This window comes from Astatotilapia calliptera, chromosome 23 (genome assembly GCF_964374335.1).
Source record: "Astatotilapia calliptera chromosome 23, fAstCal68.1, whole genome shotgun sequence".
In the NCBI taxonomy this organism is placed as follows: domain Eukaryota; kingdom Metazoa; phylum Chordata; class Actinopteri; order Cichliformes; family Cichlidae; genus Astatotilapia; species Astatotilapia calliptera.
This window is the reverse complement of record NC_137443.1, coordinates 19,708,099-19,727,897: the sequence shown is the minus strand read 5'-3', so window position 1 is coordinate 19,727,897 and position 19,799 is coordinate 19,708,099. Positions and strand designations below refer to the sequence as shown.

The 19,799-nt window shown below is 39.8% G+C and overlaps 1 protein-coding gene across 1 annotated transcript; it reads right to left on the bottom strand.

Moving 5' to 3' along the window:
- Positions 1–5,119: 5,119 nt before the first annotated feature.
- LOC113015905 (uncharacterized) lies at positions 5,120–12,834 on the bottom strand. The gene is made up of 6 exons (XM_080297502.1): positions 12,379–12,834; positions 10,462–10,543; positions 8,642–9,042; positions 6,181–6,279; positions 5,878–5,984; positions 5,120–5,160 (listed from the first exon to the last, which is right to left on the bottom strand). Exons 1-6 carry the CDS (start codon positions 12,425–12,427, stop codon positions 5,122–5,124), a joined length of 777 nt encoding a protein of 258 aa, XP_080153628.1. The 5' UTR covers positions 12,428–12,834; the 3' UTR covers positions 5,120–5,121.
- Between the last annotated feature and the right edge of the window lie 6,965 nt (positions 12,835–19,799).

Genomic DNA, 19,799 nt, shown 5'->3' with positions numbered 1-19,799 from the left:
GATAGTAGATAATAATATTCATTTATATTTAGTACAGGAATTACAAGTTTTTCAAGTGTTGTGATTTCCACAGCGTGTTTGAAAGACAATCTCTTTTTGTTTTTGCATTAATTTCAGAAGCATGAATCCATGATACCTCCCAGTTCAATACTGGGCATGTGCAGAGGTTTTCTTCTTCTTCTGTTTGGTTAAATGGCCGTTTACTCCCCAGTGTACGAGGATATCGCCACCTACTGACCGAGCGAATGAGCCCTATTGTAAACTGAATTTGTGTCATTACAAATATGTGTTAAATTTGATTTAGTGATAGTCGAGTGTGTTTATGCTTGTCTGTGTGGAGAGGACTGTTGGAATAGTGATGATGATGTCCGCCATCACTGTCATTTGCCAGTAAACACTTAATCTGGTTGATTATGATAAACATGTGTTGTAGTTCTCCAGAGGCCTGGTAATGAACTAATCATTTGATTCAGGTGTGTTGACCCAGGGTGAGATCTAAAACCTGCTCTAATGTATTTAGTAAACAATATTACACAGCTGTATTATAATTTGAATTAATAAACATCAGAGTCAAAGATGATCATCATGTTTATATTTATTGTTAATTTAGGACTTTTTTGTGTTAGTGAAGGTTGTGTAAAAGCGTGCTATAGAAATAAACGTTGACTTGTCTTCATCTTTGGTCTCCAAAGGATTACTGCAGAGAAAACTCAAACAAGAAGCCGCGCTGAACTCGAGTTTCTGTTTCACAGTGAAACAAATCAAAGAAGACAAGTTAATGAAAAAGTAACAGCAGTCACACAAGAACAAAAAGGATCTGAATCCCAAACTTGAGCTTTGAGTTTCCCAGTCAAACCTAGCTTTGAAGCACATGTTAAAAGCACTTTTACTTATGTACTTTTTGTAAAAAGATAACATACTCAAAATATTAACTCATAGGACAGTCTGTGGAGTTCAACTCCACTTTGTTGTATAGGTTAGTTTAGTCTGTACAACACAACAGTAAGCATTTATGTTTACAGAAAGGTTTAAATAAACTTGACGTTATAAAGGTGAGTCAGCTTTGATGTACTGGTGGGACTTACACCCTGAAGTTTGAATTCTTGGACTTTGAAAGGTTATTTTGCATTATGTTTGGGTTTTAGTTTTATTGGTAACTTGTTTTCTCATGTCCTTCCTTATTACCTTGTTTATTTAGCTCCTAAGTTCAGTGCCTGTTAATTTCCATCAGTGTTTTGTTCATGGTTTATTAAGGGTTCTTGCTTATATTGTTTTCCTTCCCTGTTGTGTGTCACGATTGGTTGCAGGGACTCAAATGCAGAGCAGGTTGTCAGTTCCAAACACAGAGTTTATTTACAACACCAAGTGCAGAATATATACAGTGGGGGGGAAATCGGGGGTTCCAAGGGTCCAAGACAAGGTCCACGGAAAAACTCTCTTGCACTTGTTCTCTTCTCCTAACTCCAACACACACATGTCCACACAGCGAGAAGGTCACAGGAGGAAAACTATCACACAGGAAAGACAGGTTACACAAAATCACAAGTCTCGCAGAAGAGCTGAGAGGATCACTAACATGTCTCGCACAACCATCCAGCGACGAGAAGGTGTGCATCCCGTCCTTAAATGGTAGGCACATAATGGCACATAACAGCGAACAGGTGTGTGGGCCAAGGGCGAGAGCCCGCAGTGAGCTCCGCCCAGGCAGAGCGGCGAAGGAGAGAGAGCAACACAAAACACATGTAGCCTTGTGGGGCCGGCTGGGCAGACAAGGGGACCATGACAGTGTGTTTGTTTTTCTGTGTGACGTTTGAGTGTCTTAGCGTTTGTCTCTTTGATTAGTAACTTCCTGCTTTACTTTGGGAGTGAGTTTTCTCCTGTGTGTGCATGACTCATTTGATTTGTACAAACATTGATCAGTGCTTAATGTGTTTGAGTTGTGCAGCAGCAGCTGTTGGCTCTACTAATGTTAAATGAATAAATAACCACATATGACAGCAGTAATGACGAAGACTGAGCAGTACATGATGAGGAGCTGATGCTCTGATGTGGAGCTGCTCTGCTGCTGATGGTCTGACTCAGCGGATGAGAGCAATCTGTGAAAAAAGAACAACAAAATGATCTGAAAGATAGATGGTGCATATATAGATACGTGTGTATACTTCCCACATGAAATAACTTCCTTTATTTATTGCTTTATTGATACAGTCTTCATCAGTGGTTGTTAGTTACCATAAACATATGTCAGTGTTTTTCTTCTTTTTCTTTGCTTCTGTAGTTTTCAGTATTAAAGTACAAAGCCTTGTCTTTACCTGAGACTTTGAATTGGGTGTAGATCTCCATGTACCAGTATATGTCTGGTGTCTGATATGAGCAGGTTAGAGTGACCTCTGACCCCAGCCCTGCTCTGACCTGGGTCACCTTCTCGGCCTCTGCACAGAGCAGAACCACCAACAGGATCATCCACAGGAGAACCATGATCAGCTTCAGCATCCACAACAAGACGGAGTTGTCTGAAAGCAGCTCAGCTCTGATGGACTCTGACGTCCTCTACACTTCCTGTCGCAAATGCTGACTTCAGCCGATATGACACCTGATAAAATACCACAAGTACCTCACAGGAAGTCCAACTTGTGGACCTTCACTGTGAACGCTGCTGGATGGGTTAATATGAGAGACTTTCTGTTGCTTTGTGATGAATTTTAATTATGGCACTGCCCGTACGGGACAATGTGTTGAATTTAACACTAACAAAGTCAATGTAGGTGTTATTAATTTTGAGCATTAATGGAACACAACTGGACGGTGGCAGCTTGTCCACTGAGACACAGAAAGAGGAACAAGTTGGAGAGAAAAATATTTTTAATGAAGTCAGTTCAGTAGTCTTTGTCAAATATCAGAGTGATGTACGAAATAAACATCTGTTTGGAAAGAATGACTTATTTTTATTGGAATCCTATTAAAATGTCTCAGCAGTGACCCCTACAGGCAAGTGTAGCTATAGAACGTGTTCTTCCTGTATGTTGAAACAAATATATACAGTGTGATTGTAAATTAATTTACTCATTTATTTCAGGTATGTTCAGGTGTTGTCATTTGTACAGTTTGTTTGAAAGAAGACTTGTTTTTGGTTCTACATCTGTTTGATGGGGTGATTTTAATTCTGGAAGCATGAAGCTCTTTCCAATAACACCAAAGTCAAAACCTCCCAGTTAATAAATAATAGATGAATATTTAAATGACACAAAAGCGTTTTTACATGTCACAGAAGCTGTGTAATTTTACAATCCATCCACTCAAAAAAGGGTTCAATCAATTTCAGTGATTTTCTTTAATTTAATCATATTTATCTAAATTGAATCCAGTTGCCTAAGTAACCATGTAGAGTGGGATGCAAAAGTTTGGGCAACCTTGTTAATAGTCATTATTTTCCTGTATTAATCATTGGTTGTTACAATAGAAAATGTCAGTTAAATATATCATATAGGACAGCGGTCCCCAACCTTTTTTGAAAACCATACATTTCACACCTGAGCCTCAACTCTCCCGGCCCGGTACCAAACGACTCATGGACCGGGACCGGTCCGAGGCCCGGGGGTTGGGGACCGCTGATATAGGAGACACACACAGTGATCTTTGAGAAGTGAAATGAAGTTTATTGGATTTACAGAAAGTGTGCAATAATTGTTTAAACAAAATCAGGCAGGTGCATAAATTTGGGCACTGTTGTCATTTTATTGATTTCAAAACCTTTAGAACTAATTATTGGAACTCAAATTGGCTTGGTAAGCTCAGGGACCCCTGACCTACATACACAGGTGAATCCAATAATGAGAAAGAGTATTTAAGGGGGTCAATTGTAAGTTTCCCACCTCTTTTAATTTTCTCTGAAGTGTAGCTTCAGAGTATCGTAGTTAGTAGAGTAGTTCAATATGATATATTTAACTGAAACTTTTTATTGTAGCAACCAACAATATATACAGGAAAACAATGACTATTACCAAGGTTGCATCCCACTGTAAAGCATTTCCTCATATGTCACATGTCAATCTATTCTTTATTTCACTCTCATCTGTAATAATTTCACTCGCTAACTTTCAAATTAAACACCAGTTATTTTTGCTCATTCTTACTTGAACTGGTGGAAAGTTATTCATCACCTATTGCCACTGGCTGATGCATCACTTCCTGTGTGGACGCAGGAGAGATCGGCTACACAGACATCTTGAATCAGGATGTCTGATTGTGTGGTAGGCTGCTGGACAATGTGGGTAAAAGCAGATGAACAGTCAAAGCTGAATGATTCATGTATTCCAGTAATTCTTTTAAAAAAAGTCTGAAATGCTAATTTAACTGAGTTTCCAGGGAGTAACAGAAAAGGAGGCCACTGGGCTTTAGAGCCACCTCAGTGTGAGTAGTTGTTTCTCAGGAAAGTGTATAATTAACTCAGGAAATCACTTCCTTTTTCACGCTTTGTTTTTACACTTTTAGACAAGCGTTGGACAAAAGAAGTATTTGTGCTAACAGAATTGTTAGCTAACTTACAGATACATAATATTATACTGCTTTAAAAACTACAAATGCTACTTCAATTACCCACAATCCTGTTTATTAGAGCTGCTTTTAGTACAACCGCAAAAATAGTCTTTAATGTATGTATTGCTAAGCAGTTTACATGCAATTCTATATGTACTACTACAAATACAATATGCTGTTGACATTACTGTTGACATTATATATGTTTGTACTTCAGTCACTATAGTTAGTCATGTGATACTGTTATAAATAGTGCTACCACATCCACTTAGTGCCTTGTGGATGCAGCCCTTAAAGTTTCAGACATGCTTTCAATTTTTAGCTTAATAGGTTTCAGACTCTCTTAAGCTGCACTTCACATGTTCAAAGGGTTCCAGCTGACACTTGAAGCACATCACATTTTTATATGACGTTTTACATCATAAGTACGCAGCTGTTTTCTTACAATCCTGATAATACACAAAATGTCAATTTATGTCCTGCAGTAGACAAAAATGCATGAAAATGTATTTTGGGGGTTAAATGTGAAACAATTCAAATTGTCCACAAAAGCAACATCTTTCAGCTTATGGGTAAAGAAGTCTTTCAGTGAGCTTTTGCCCGTTGGGACTGGATCACCTTGTTCTGAAATAAAACACAAGCAATGAGTACGGAGAAGAAGCAGTACAGTGGTGGAACTTTAAACAGTGGTAGTGTTGGTGCTGTAGTATTAGCAGTAGTTGCTGCTGTAGTATTAGCAGTAGCAAACATAGAACAGTTATCAGAGATTAGGGTGGATGTGGCTCAGCTTATACAATACGTCATTAAACTGCCCACATATCAGAGAGTACACATTTCACTCAGGGTGTACATGTAACAATTACTAAGTGAGACAAAAAAAAATGCTGTATGAATATGTTTGAATGGAGAAACCCAGTGGTCTCAACTGTTAGCTTGTCCTTCAAATGTTGATTTGTCCCATTTTGAAACCTTGAAGTGATTATTTTCACTCTTGTCTCTGTTTTTGTTTGTTTGTTTTTAATGGAGCTAGAAGTGACCACTGTAAACTCATCAGGAAAATGTTAACTGAGCTCAGAGATCAAGTGAGGAATAATTTCATAGGTCGAAAACAGGTTAATTTTCTCATAGAGATTTCTATAAAATCATATTTTTAACCAGAGGTGTTAAAAGCAAAAGGATCAATGTTATAAAATTTCTTTTGCATCTTTATTACACAATTTACTTTTAGATTTAACTATTACTACTACACTAACTATTACTATCAGGTCTTCTACAGTACTAGTTTTTGAACATTAGCGGTCACAGTATCAGTTTTATCGATGAGAGCAGTGGTTTGTTTACCTGCGCAGCCCTCAGTGTGTCTGTGTTCTCATAGATGTGAAGTGAAACATTATTCTTCTGGATCCTTCTGGATTTTCTCTTCAAACACAACACTGTAAAAACAGCACCTGCAACAGACCACTGAGTCACGTCACCATCAAACTCACAATTACACAAGATGTGTGGACTGGTCTGATAAATGTTTCTCAGTCACTTTACTTTAGTGTGATTATGTTCATTAGAAAAATGACCAGGCTTCAGATAAACACTTGTAGATTTGGTAGAGAGTCTGTTCAAGTGTCTTATCTATGATGGCTCACTTACCCAGTATTACAAACACGACAACAGTAACAGAGACACAGATGATGATGAGCTGACTGAGTCTGCAGTCGATTTGGGGGTCGGTGATGTTTAGGGTGACATCTGACAAAAAAAGAGGAAAGATGAGCTGAGAAACTGTTAGATTCACAAGTCATGACCTTTCTTTGCGTTTTCACTAGAGTAAAGCTCACACTTTAAAACTGTTTTTGAACTTTATTATTATTTAGAAGTGATCAACTATAAGCGTCAATAGCTAGCAAACAGTTTTGTAAAGCAGTGGATATGTACGCGTTATGTTTGTTTTTCTTGCTCATCAGGTTCAGATGATTGAGAGGTCTCATTGTCATTCTCACAGTGCACTGGAAGTTTTCATTTTTAAGTGTGCATGGTGAAGTGTTTTATTTTTAATTACCATCTTTTTTAAAGTTAAACAGGTTTTTAGTTTTTTTGTAACCAGATGTAACCAGATAAAGTGCAAATGAAACTAACCAGTGAGATTCAAAGACACAGCATCCAAACACGAGACAACTTCTTGGTTGGTAAACTTGTTACGTTATTTATTATCTCCTGTCCTAAAGTGGACTCAATCACCACCAACAACACCAAGGACACCTTGAGAGAATTTACTTTTTGTTTTTTAAAAGAGAGAAAATAGCTATGTGTACACATCGCATGCTAGACGCTTCCTTGAATTTGTGGTGAAAGTGAGTGTCACCAAATCAAGTGTTAGATATGTTCAGATCAACTACTTTGACCTTTAAAGTGGAAAGCTTAGAAAAGACAAAAAAAGTAGTAGATGTGATAAACTGTGGATTCAGTAAATTTCCAGATGAGTGAATTCTGTTTAATTTTAGGACTTACTTTTTTTTTTTTTAGAATAATTATGTGTGTTTATTTACAATATGTTCACTGACTGCAGCATCTACACTGTTGGATGTTGACACTTCAAAGCTATGTTAATGAGTACTTTCTCTCATCAACATAGAAGGTAAGCACAGTAAAATGGAAATGACTTTTCCATCAGTAACACACCATCAGCTACGTATGCATATGCACATGTGTGTATTACCATTGATGCACCCTTTCCACTTACATAATAAATGAATTGGACCCTGAACTGGTTCCAAATTTAACCCGCTGAGTGTAACAGACAGATGCAAAAGAGCTGCACATTAAAATTTTTAGAATATTTGTTTAATCGGCTCACTCAGCGCAGCTTCCTGCTGGCTTGTTCCCTCGAAGAGCTGATATAAAATGCTAAGCTGGTAAAAACGTGTTCCCTCACTTGTTTATCACCAACAACCATTCCCATTTGTGCTGCTCAACAGTGTTCTGCAGGTTGGAGTTGAGAACAAATATTGATATTTAAAAATAACCATCCATCCATCCATCCATCCATCCATCTTCAACCGCTTATCCGAGGCCGGGTCGTGGGGGCAGCAGCCTAAGCAAAGAGGCCCAGACCTCCCTCTCCCCAGCCACCTCCTCCAGCTTATCCGGGGGAATACCAAGGCGTTCCCAGGCCAGCCGAGAGATATAATCTCTCCAGCGTGTCCTGGGTCTGCCCCGGGGCCTCCTCCCGGTGGGACATGCCTGGAACACCTCACCCAGGAGGCGCCCAGGGGGCATCCTTGTCAGATGCCCGAACCACCTCAGCTGACTCCTTTCGATGTGGAGCAGCAGCGGCTCTACTCTGAGTCCCTCCCGGATGGCCGAACTTCTCACCCTATCTCTAAGGGAGAGGCCAGCCACCCTTCGGAGGAAGCTCATTTCCGCCGCTTGTATCCGCGATCTCGTTCTTTCGGTCACTACCCACAGCTCGTGGCCATAGGTGAGGGTAGGGACGTAGATCGACCGGTAAATTGAGAGCTTCGCTTTTACACTCAGCTCCCTCTTCACCACCATGGACCGGTGCAGCGTCCGCATTACAGCAGCTGCAGCCCCAATCCGTCTGTCAATCTCCGGCTCCCTTCTTCCATCACTCGCGAACAAGACCCCGAGATACTTGAACTCCTCCACTTGGGGCAGGAACTCATCCCCGACCTGGTTTAAAAATAACCTAACCACATAATGCAGTATTTTCATACACACAACAAGACCTCACATTCAACAGAAATAGAGGAAAATATTTCAGAAAGTGGCAAACAGAATGTTAACTCTGAGATGTGCTGATACAAAATGTAATGTACTGCAAAGAAATCCAGACCTAAACACCAGCGAGACGCAAAGAAAGCTGTTCAAATAAAATTAAAATCAGTCAATTTAAAAAAAAAAAAAAAAAAGCCCATGATGCGAGAATGAAGCTACTTCACACTGTGTTACTCCATACAGGACGTGATGTAAAACAAAACAAAAACTTTGCCACTTACTTGACACTGTCAGGTTTTTCAAAGTATGCTTTACCACTAACGGATCATGGGGCCTGAACAATAAATAATAAAGTTAAATAAACTCTGGCACTTACCTGAGATGACGCGGAAAGTCTCCACAAACTGAATGCTGCCTCCTCTCTTGATGCCACAGAAGTAAAGCCTGCAGTCCTCTGCTGTCAAGCTTTTAATCACGAGTTTGTTTCCCAGGATTAAAAATTTGGTTTCAAAACCAGGAGAGTAGTAGGTAGAGTCTGCTGAGGAAAAACTGCGACCGATACCTGCTCTGAACTGACTGTAGATCTCCATGTACCAGTATGGGTCTGATGTCTGATTGGAGCAGGTTAGAGTGATATTGGTCCCCAGCTCTCCTCCGACCTCGGTCACGTTCTCGGCCTCTGCACAGAGCAGAAGCACCAACAGGATCATCCACAGGAGAACCATGATCAGCTTCAGCATCCACAACAAGACGGAGTCGTCTGAAAGCAGCTCAGCTCTGATGGGACAGACAAAGAAGTGCTCTGTACTTCCTACTTTACATGGTGAGTTTGGCTGATGTCACATCTGAATTAAAAAAAAAAGAAGAAAATAAAAACCACTGACACCTCAGAGGAAATGAAACCTTTTCAACCTTCAGTGAGCACTGTGCAGCTCAGGTTAACACTGCTTTTAAAGTTAATCTGACTCTAACACCTCTGTGCTGCTTCCTTCTGCTGCTCCCACTGACAGCAGTAAAACTACTTCATTTACTTGTACTTGAGCAAGAAAACATTAAAGCAAGCAAAGCAAATGAACCAATCATAAAACTATCTTAATGACTGAGTCAGCTGTTGTCTGCTGTAGCCTGCTTTTCCTGTGATCAAAGTCTCTGTCTTGCACTCCCTTCCTGTTTATAAATGTTAGTGTTCTTAACAGATTCAGATTCTGACCATTACCTTATAATGATGATGAAGAAGATCATTTCTTTGTGAAACTAGTATCTTTGAAAATACTCCATTACAACTAGCACATCTGCCTCATTTAAGGATTTAACACCTCATCATATCTGAGAGAGAAATATGTGTGATATGCATTTATGATAACTGAACATCCACTTGTGGTGTTTGGGCTTTGACTGCACCAGTGTCTACAGGCAGAGAGACAGACCTGCTTAAACGTGATGTGGTTATAGCAGTTATTCAGCATTCACAGGATTGGTGGTGTGATTCTCCACTCATAGGTTCCTACACAGCTGAGTTATGATGCATTCATTCAGTTGCACCTGAAAACTCTCCGACATGTATTTCTGTTCTTTATGACAATCACTGATGATACTGTGGGAATTTCAGTGAAAGTATTCAGATGAATTACACAATATTACTGTCATTCTTATGCATTATTATGATCTCAAATAGGAGCTGATAATGTGTGTTTGACTAAATCTCAAAAAAACTAAATATGCACTGATGTACAAAATTACACCAGGTGTTTTTTTTCTGAAACAGAAAGAAAAAGGTACTGAACTCACAGCTTTAACACAAACAACCGCAAAAGCAGCTATGTGCATCTTTCATCATTAACATCTCATAGGTTCATTTTTAGTTTTGTTAGCAGCTGTGATTTTAGCAATAGTAGCAGCTCTTACAACTGGAAACAAGAAGAAATACTCTAATAGCATCCATACTAATGTCACTGCTTCTACATGGTTTGCTTTGGTTTTGCTTTTGTTAAACCAATGATGCCACAGTGTCATAAGTGATGTATTATTGTTCATCTTGGTTGTAGTTACTTAATTTTAATACCTTTAATTTTATTTTGTGCCGATATGTTAAATATTTGAATTCTAGAGGTTTTATTTTCTTTGTATCATAACTGCGAATGCTGCAAATATCTGTAATGGAGTAGCTGTTGACTCTACTAATGATATTACACCCACCCACTATGAAAACAATGAGGGCGGTAATCAGGAAGGCTGGTCTTCTGCTGCTGCTGGTCTGAGTCAGTGCATGAAGTGATACCTGGAGACAGAACAACTGAGATAAGTTTAAGATGAACTGAAAATTTTAAATCATGAATAAAAGCAAGAAATTTCTGTCTCCAGCTGCCCTTTGACCTCGGTCACATCCTCTGCCTCTGCTCAGAGCAGAACCATCCACAGGTGAACAATGATCAGCTCCAGCAACAACAACAAGTCTGAGTCGTAGCTCAGCTCTGTGACTGACGGTGAAGTGTTCCACACTTCCTTCTTTACACGCTCGTTTTGGCTTTTTTTGATAAAACAGCAAACCACAAATACCAACTTTGTGAAAGCCATCTGCCTTTCCCTCTGCTGCCCTGCAGACACACTTACATAGGCTCATGGACTCCCTGCACGCACATTCACATACAATCACTGTACTCTACAGACTTCTCCATTTATCTTTTTTTAATCTTTTCATTTATCTTTTTTTGTTTTACTTTATCACAGAGGGCACCACTGCAATTTTGTTATGTTATAGCAACATAATGACAATAAGTAAATCTTGTTTAGCAGAACTAACAGCAGGTCTAAAGTAGTGTGAAGTAAACTCTAAATAATCAAACACCAGAGCTGGTGGGCTTCAGCTGTTCAACAAAGATGATCTGATCAAGTGGCTCCATCTTGTGTCTCTAAGTTGCTTTTGCAGAAAAAACTCCTGAAACCTTAAATAAAAATGATAGTTGACACACAATCTGTAGTGTGGTAGTTTTCTTAATCAGCACTAAATTTGCTGTACCACTCGGACATTAGTCTGAGTCTATTTATAGAAAGATTTAAATCAAAATTTATGAAGTATTCGGTTCCACAGAAGGCCAAAAATGCACAAATGTAACCTGGAAACTGGAAGTCAGTTTTTAGTCCAAGGGAAGATGAACAGAAAATGATGCTCCTCATCCTTAAACACAGCACACAAGTACTCAGTACACTGTGACTATTATCAGTATTATTTTGGGGAGAAACGTGTCACAGTCTGGCGAGGGCAGACTGTATGAATTGAAAAAAAGGACCCAAAATGCAGACTCCAAGGAACAGGGAACAAAACTTGAATGTTAACAAAAGGTGAGCCGTTTAATATGGCTGGTAGAAAAGGTACAAACAAAGGGCAAGGCAAACTGAAGCAAAATTAACACAAACCTAAACTGGGAAATCTAAACAAACAATAAGAAAAACCTAGACAAGAAACTTGGAAGCATGGCATGGACAACAGACGACCTGACAATCACACACTGAAAACAGAGGACTTAAATACACAGGAGGTGATTAGGGGAAGTGGAGACACATGAGGAAACAGCTGGCACACATGAACATAATGACGTCACAGTGGGAGAGTAAAACTGAACATGATGAACACAGAACACCAGACCTCTTCACAATAAAACAGGAAACATAATGAGACATAGACATGACAACCCGAACTTGACAACGTAAGACACAGACATGAAACGCATGAAGAGCAGGGGAGATTTAACATGGTTGGAAACACGAGGGGAAAATAATAACTAGAAACACTTAGGCATAATAATACAAACTTGATAACATAAGACACGCAGCATGAAACACGAAGGGTGAGGGGAAGCTTAAATACAGGGGAAGAAAACACAAGGAGTCTAATAACCAAATGAACTTAGATAACCTAATGAACAAAATAAACTCAAACTTAAAACGCTGGGTCAAAAGACCCAGGACCATGACAAAACGTTTCTCCCACTCTGAGAAAATGAGATTATTGCTCACTAAAATGACTTTATACATTGAAAATGGTTAACAGTAACTGGTGTCAGTGCGTAGGCATCACTGACTTTTAGACCTTTAAAGTAAAAACTTTGTACTTACTGACTGAGTGAAAAGTGTCCACAAAGTGAAGTTTGCTGTTTGTCGTCATGCCATAGAGACAAAGCCTGCAGTTCTCTCCTGAAAGGTTTTCAGTGACAAGTTTCCCAAGATTAAAAAATTGGTTTCAAAATCAGGAGAGCAGTAAGAAGATCACACAAAAGACCACAGTTGATATGAGCTTTGAATTGACTGTAGATCTCCTCGAACATCCAGAATGAGATGGAGTCGTCTAAAAGCAGCTCAGTTCTGATATAACTGGCAGAGAAGCGCTGTTTTCTGTTTCCTGTGGTCATTTCATCTGATGTCACACTTGATAAAAAAGTCCTCCAAAATTACAAAGTGACTCACAGGAAGTCAAACTTGTGCAGCTCTAATTGGAGCTAAGATATTACTACTGTGCTAATACATAGCCTTTCAGCTGCTTTCTGCTGTTGGCTGATGAATTTAAGCTGTAATAAAATAACACAGTGAAGTGGTGTGACCATTTAACAAAAAAATGTCCACAAGGTTTACACCACCTCCCAAATCATTATGTAAATTATATTTAAGTGTCACAAAGATTAATATGTTTTCAATTAAACTCATGGATGGCATTGTGCCTCAGGGCTCTTTGGATCACTGAAATCAATCTCGGGCACCTATGATCATTATTTTGCCAGATGAGCCTATTTAAGGAAAAACTAATTAAGATGGATGTTCCACATCATTAAGCAGACCAGCATTTTCAAACAATAAGGGAAAGAAACCGGATCTCTCTGCTGCTGAAAAGCGTGAAACAGTTGAATACCTTGGATAAGAAATGAAAACCTTAAATATTTCACAAAAACTTAAGCGTGATCATTGTACCTTTAAGAGATTTGTTGCTGATTCACAGCACACGGGGTTCGTGCAGATAAAGGCTCCTGGACAAAGGTTTCTGTCAGACATACATCGGATTAAGACGGATTAAGAAAGCAGCAAACAAATATTTGAAGCTGTTGGTGAGCCTGGAACCCCGTGAATGTCAAGATGTAGGATCCTCCAGAAACTTGCAGTTATGTGTAAGCCTTCTATTCAGCCACCCCTAACCAGTGCTCACAAGCAGAAACGGCTGCAGTGGACCCAGAACTACATGAAAACTAATTTTCAAACAGTCTTGTTCACTATTGAGTGCCGTGCAACCCTGGATGGTCCAGATGGATGGGTTAGGGTTGGTGGATAGTTGGTGGACAGCAACCATATTCCAAAAAGGCTGCGATGTCAGCAAGGAGGTGGTGGAGTCATGTTTTGAGTCAGAATCACGGGGGGGACAGCTGGCCGGCCCCTTTAGGATCCCTGAAGGTGTAAAAATGATCTCTGCAAAGTATGTGGAGTTTCTGACTGATCACTTTCTTCCATGGTAGAAAGAGAAGAACCGTGCTTTCTGCAAGGAAATCATCTTCATGCAAGACAATGCACCATCTCATGCTGCAAGAAACACCACTGCATCATTCACTGCTATCAGCATAAAAGGGGAGAAACTTGTGGTGTGACCCCCAGAGCATAAGTTCTGATCTATGAGAGTGGGAGGCAGTTCATATCCATAAAAGGGTGAGAGACGAGGCAGATTACACACTTAAATGTGTCCGATTGAGATGCTGTGTTATGACCTTAAAAAGTTCCACTCATGCTTAAACACACTCTAGTGTGGCTGAATTACAACAATTATATAAAGATGAATGTACCAACATTTCTACACAGTTGCCAGTTATCGCAAACACTTAATTGCAGTTGTTGCTGCTAAGGGTGGCCCAACCATTTAGCAGGAAATCGCTTTTCCACACATTTTTCCCCCTTGATAACAAACACCTTCATGTAGAAGATGTGTCTTGTTTATTTGAAAAATTATTCTGATATTTAAATTTGTCTGATGATCTGAAATATTTAAGTGTGACAAAAATATTACAAAATAGGAAATCAGTAAGTGGGCAAGCACTTTTTCACACAACTGTAGCTTATATAGTTTTCTAGTCTGGTGAAACAAATCTATCCACCATGATTACTGAGTAGCATAAGAACATTACACAATCAACAGGGAAAGTGCTATTTTTGTGATACATAGATATATCTGAAACGTTTTTGTACATTTTTGTAACTTTTCCAGTGTCTTTCCACAGATCCAATACTGTAAAACTCCAACAACATGATCTACATCACCTGGTGGTACTGATACTACAAATCCAACTCCACCTTACACTTTTAGTTTGATCTCCGTATTACCCTTTCTGCAAGTCTGCATTTCCAAGAATGTGCTAGTGGTGTTGTAAAACGTCTGTTAATATATGACCACATCTTTTGCTCAGTGGAAATGTTGTAAACTGAACCCTTAAAATCTCAAGCCTTCTCTGCTTTCAGATGCCAACTTGACAGGGTTTTCTGTCTCCCTCTCTCTCTCTCTCTCTCAGTAATACAAAATGCACTTCCATGGTTACATAACTACAGCTTGCAGTTAAGTGACCATGGAAGTGCAGAAAGCTTGCTGTTTTCTCTTTTTTTAACACAATGCCAAACATTCACATGAATATAGAGTGTCACATCATAACTAGATTAAAAAAGTCTAACAATGCTGCTGAAACACCACATGGAAGCCATTTATTTTCTCCCTAAAGATGATATGAATACATTAATATTTGTGGTTTTTAAGTCAAATGTCATTTTCAAAGAGAATCTGACAACAATGGATCAGTAAACAACATCTCTTCAACTTTGAGAGACACCACACAGTCAAAATAAATAAATAAACAAAAACCTTTGGTACTTACTTGATATTGGTCAGAAAATGTCCACAAAATGCATTATATAATTTATTTTCCTGCCACACAAGTAAAGCCCGTAGTCCTCTACTCTGAAATCTAAAGTGACAAGTCTGTTTTCCAAGGTTGACAAGTTGGTTGCAAAATTTGAAAAGCAGTAGATAGAGTCTGAAGAAAAACTGTGGCGGAAACATGTTGACGTTGTTGTTGAAGTAAACATTAAAGTAAAACACTAGGAGAAAAGTCTGTAAGTTTCCACAAGTGTTGGTTTTAGGTTCAACACTATCTGAAGCCCCACTGGATCAGGTTAAAGTGAAATCTCTCCTCAGCTCTCCTTTAATATCAGTCATGTTCTCTGCATCTGCGCAGAGCAGAACCGCCAACATGATCCACAGAAAAACCGCGATCAGCTTCAGGATCCAGAACAAGACAAAGTCGTCTTAAAAAAGCCTATTACAGTAAAGACTATTAATTTATTTTATTTTTTTCGGTGGCATCATTCGGGTTGGGAGTAGATCACCCTTGGCTGGAAAAGAACAGAAGGAATTAGTACAACAAGGTAGTAATCTCAGGAACCAGCACAGACAAGCACAGGAAATCAGGAATAAGGGAATATACTAATGAAAAAAAAATGTTAACAAAAGTAAACAAAACAAAAACAAAATGTTCCAAGTTTGTAAGATTAGCACTCACAGTTCCATTTCATTTCTTAGTACCGTAAATGTCGGGCTATAAGCCGCTACTTTTTGCACAAGCTTTGAACCCTGCGGCTTTTAGTCAGGTGCGGCTTTTCTATGGATTGTCCGTGATTTTTGTCATATCGTAAGACGATTTGTTTTGTGTGTTCCGCTGTTGTACGGCACTACGTTGCCTGGCGGAAGGATCGGGGTTCAAGAGTGGTATGTTAGTCACATGTCCGTCCGCCAGGCAACGTAGTGCCGTACGAAGTAGCGCGAAAAACAAACTTCAAAGTAGCGCTACGCATTCAGCGGGAGGCGTGGATGATGAGCGGCGATAAACTTGCAAGTTATGCCCAAAAAGCAAGTTATGCCCAAAAAGCAAGTTATGCCCAACTCCACCGGTGGATTCTGACAGCGTGGAAAAGTGTGAAAACATCCACGATCACCAACGAATTTTGAAGGGCTGGACTGCTGCATGATGGAGAGGAGGACACCGCCACGGCCCTTCTGAGGGTGTTCGACTCTGACACTGACAATGAGGATTTCTTTGGTTTTGAAAGTGACAACGAAGGAGAGAAGCGGAGAGTGGATGACGAAGCCATCCTGAGCCTGTTTGTATCCGACACTGGAGAAGAGGACTTTGGTGGTTTTAGTGCGCAGGAAGAAGAGAAAGATGGTGAATGACTGACTTTTCTTCTTGTTAAAGCCGTGTCACTGCACCTGAGCCTAAAAGGTAGTCCGAATCTATTTTTCTGGTGTGCTGTAGGCTACTGTTATGTACTACATGTGCAAATATGTACCCATAACTTGTTTTTCAAAATATTAATAAAAGTGATGTCTCCAAACAGCCATCTCTTTCCTGACAATTCCCTTTGTGCATATTCTCTTACATATGATAAGTCAACATTGAAACACCTGCGGCTTTTAGTCAGGTGCGGCTAATGTATGTACAAAACAGGATTTTCCCCTGATTTTAGCTTGTGCGGCTAATATTTAGGTGCGCTTTGTAGTCCGGGAAATACGGTAATAGCAGCAATTGCTTACCGGAGCCTGAACCACCTCTGATTCATCAGAGATTTGAACTGAAACATTATCCCCCTGGTTGCTGCAGCCTTTCCTCTTCAAAGACAGCGTTACAAAAACAATCCCTGCCAACAGATCACTGGGTCACTTTACCTTCAGACTCACATTAGTACAAGACGTCTCGTGACGAATGAACAAATCTGATCTTTAAACTCTGAACAGCGCTGAAGTGAACTGTTCATGATGCAGAGATCCAACTTTATGCTGATGATAAACTAGTTTCTGTGTACAGCTGCAAAAAATATCTTACAAGAGTTAATTCAGAAAGGGAAACATCAATCTTGTCTCAAGTTAAGTGTGTCCAACACTATACTGTTGTTTTTGAAATATCTCTAACCTTTAAGATCTACTCATGCTACCATCTTGGCTTCCACAGGAGTTACAATATGTTTTGGCTCTGGTGAATATTGGCTGTGTGACAGAAGCTGTTTGTGGACCAAGTATGGCCCAGTTAAACTTATTTACCGTAACTAACTCACCAAATACTAGAATTATGGCAGCATTAACTGAAAGAGGTATGATGAGCTGACTCAGTCTGCAGTGGTTCTGTAGGTTGCTGGAAGGCAGAATGACATCTGGAAAAAGTATGTGAAAAAAGATTACATTAATACATTTTAAATTTATGTTTACAAGTCATCAAGGGTTTTTTTTTACTGTTGCAAAGTACTGTAGTAAAACCCAGTTGTTCACATTTCCAACAAACTTTTCAAAGATTAGGTCGCAGTCTAATCCTTTTCACAGCTGGGGTTCTATTGCACTGAGATGAGCCGTCGGAGTCTAACCGCCAAATAACTATCAAAATTCTGTTCATCAGTAAATCTTCTTTATTCTTTGGTCTGTAAATGGTCTGTATTTTGTATAGCGCTTTACTTGGTCCTAAGGACCCCAAAGCGCTTTACACTATACACAATCAACCACCCATTCACACACACATTCACACACTGGTGATAGCCACAGCCGCCCTGGGGCGCACTGACAGAGGCGAGGCTGCCAGACACTGCCACCGGGCCCTCTGACCACCACCAGTAGGCAACGGGTGAAGTGTCTTGCCCAAGGACACAACGACCAAGACTGTCGGAGCCGGCGCTCGAAACGGCAACCTTCCGATTACAAGACGAACGCCCAACTCTTGAGCCACAATCGCCAGATTCTTTCTAATAATCTCTCCAGATTGAAATACTATGTGAAACTGGCAAGATTTGTAGACACTGAAAACAAGACGTAGAAAGTTTCTGTGAAGCAACCTGAACGTTTAAGGTCAAGGTCAAATGTATTTATTCAGCACATTTCCAGACAGACAATGCTGCAAAAAGTGCTTAACAATATAAAAATGCCATTAAAAAGACACAAAACAGTGAGTTAGTGAACAGCCATAGACACTGGAAGAGACTTTTTTATCAGTGATATGGGGACCAGAGACTGAGAAGGTCAATGAAATATGGCAGCTTAAAGTAATAATGGGCAAAGTAACTCATGGTGAAGTGGAAACCTCTGAAACTAATCTTACCAAAGAGGCCAGTGAAAAACACAGTCGATCAACAAAGATCCTGGTGTCAGAGACAACCACAAGGTTTGCTTTTGTATTCATTAGATTTATTGGAAAAATTAGACATTTCTGATTCTCAGATCACATATAGATACTAGTAAAAGAACTCTCTGTGTCCTATTTAAATGTACTGGGTAAGTGTCAGTTTTCATTGCATAGAGTAAATCTTGTAAAGGGTTATGATTTAATCTAACCTATCATTCCCAAACCTATCCACGTGTTCTGCAGAACATTAGCAATGTGAACGTGAAAAGGAAAAAACAAAATAAAAAGTGACATCTAAACAACACACCAAGATCTCAAACAGAACAGAAATGATAAACTATCACCTGATAAACTCGTTACTTACTTTTTCTGTCATATGGTGGACTCCAGTGCATATCACCACTTTATCTCGAGGTGTGTTTAGAGCCAGTACACAGTAACTTTAAAATGGACAGTCTTTATAACATACAAAAAAGAAAGCAATTTTGACCTGTGAAACTTACTACATGAGTTAATTTCCTCATATGTTCACTTTAGCACTTGCTAGTGCAACAGACAATAAGAGGCCGGACATAAAAACAAGATAAAAACAATTTGCTAGAAATAATCAAAAAGCCTGAACATTAGGTTCAGTCAAATAAGCTTTTTCTTTTAATGTTTTGGAGACACAGACGAGGGAGAAAGTCGCAACAAAATACCTTTTTTCTTTTTCTACAACAGAAGTCAAGCCTGCAGTTTTCTGCTGTGAAGTTTGAGTTTGTTTCCTGTGATTGAAAACATGATTTCAAAATCAGAAGAGCAGTAAGTAGCGTCTGTTAGAGACATGCTGTGTCTTGGTTCCATTCTGCACCTTTGCACAGAGACTGTGGTGTTGACCGACAAGAGCTCTACACTTCTTTCTGAAAATGATGACTTGGGTGTTGTACCCACAAACACCTCAAGCCTGACAGGAAGTGAAACTTTTTCCATCTCCAGACAGTACTGTGCAATTTGGGTTAATACTGTGTTTGACTGACTGGATCCTTCAGGTGTAAAGTTGCATAGACTTAATGTCATGGGCCTGGGTCTGTGTACCCAGAGATCACGGGGTTTTTTTTGGGCTGGCGATCCTCGCAGGTCATCCTGGGTCTGGGTTAGGCTTACTCAGCTCATGTGTTTTGTTTTGTGCTTGCCCGCTGCTTGCAGGGGTATGTGTGTGTGTAGGTGTATTTGTTTCCGGTAGGCCGGTTTACAGGCACTGTGAGGCCTGGTGAGTGCTGGCCAAGAGGCCAGGAGACTGCCACACCTGAGGAGGATAATGACACACTCCTCAGCTGGTCAGCCTCGTCTGGAGGGAGCTACTTAGGAGAGTGGCTG

Bases quoted from the DNA above. Each gene is read 5' to 3' on its own strand.
- LOC113015905 (XM_080297502.1), bottom strand. From the start codon at position 12,427: ATGACGACAAACAGCAAACTTCACTTTGTGGACACTTTTCACTCAGTC. The intron at 10,544-12,378 runs GTAAGTACAAAG...TTCTGTCTCCAG, and splicing joins GGACACTTTTCACTCAGTCA to GTATCACTTCATGCACTGAC. The intron at 5,161-5,877 runs GTAAACAAACCA...GTTTTATTTCAG, and splicing joins ACACACTGAGGGCTGCGCAG to AACAAGGTGATCCAGTCCCA.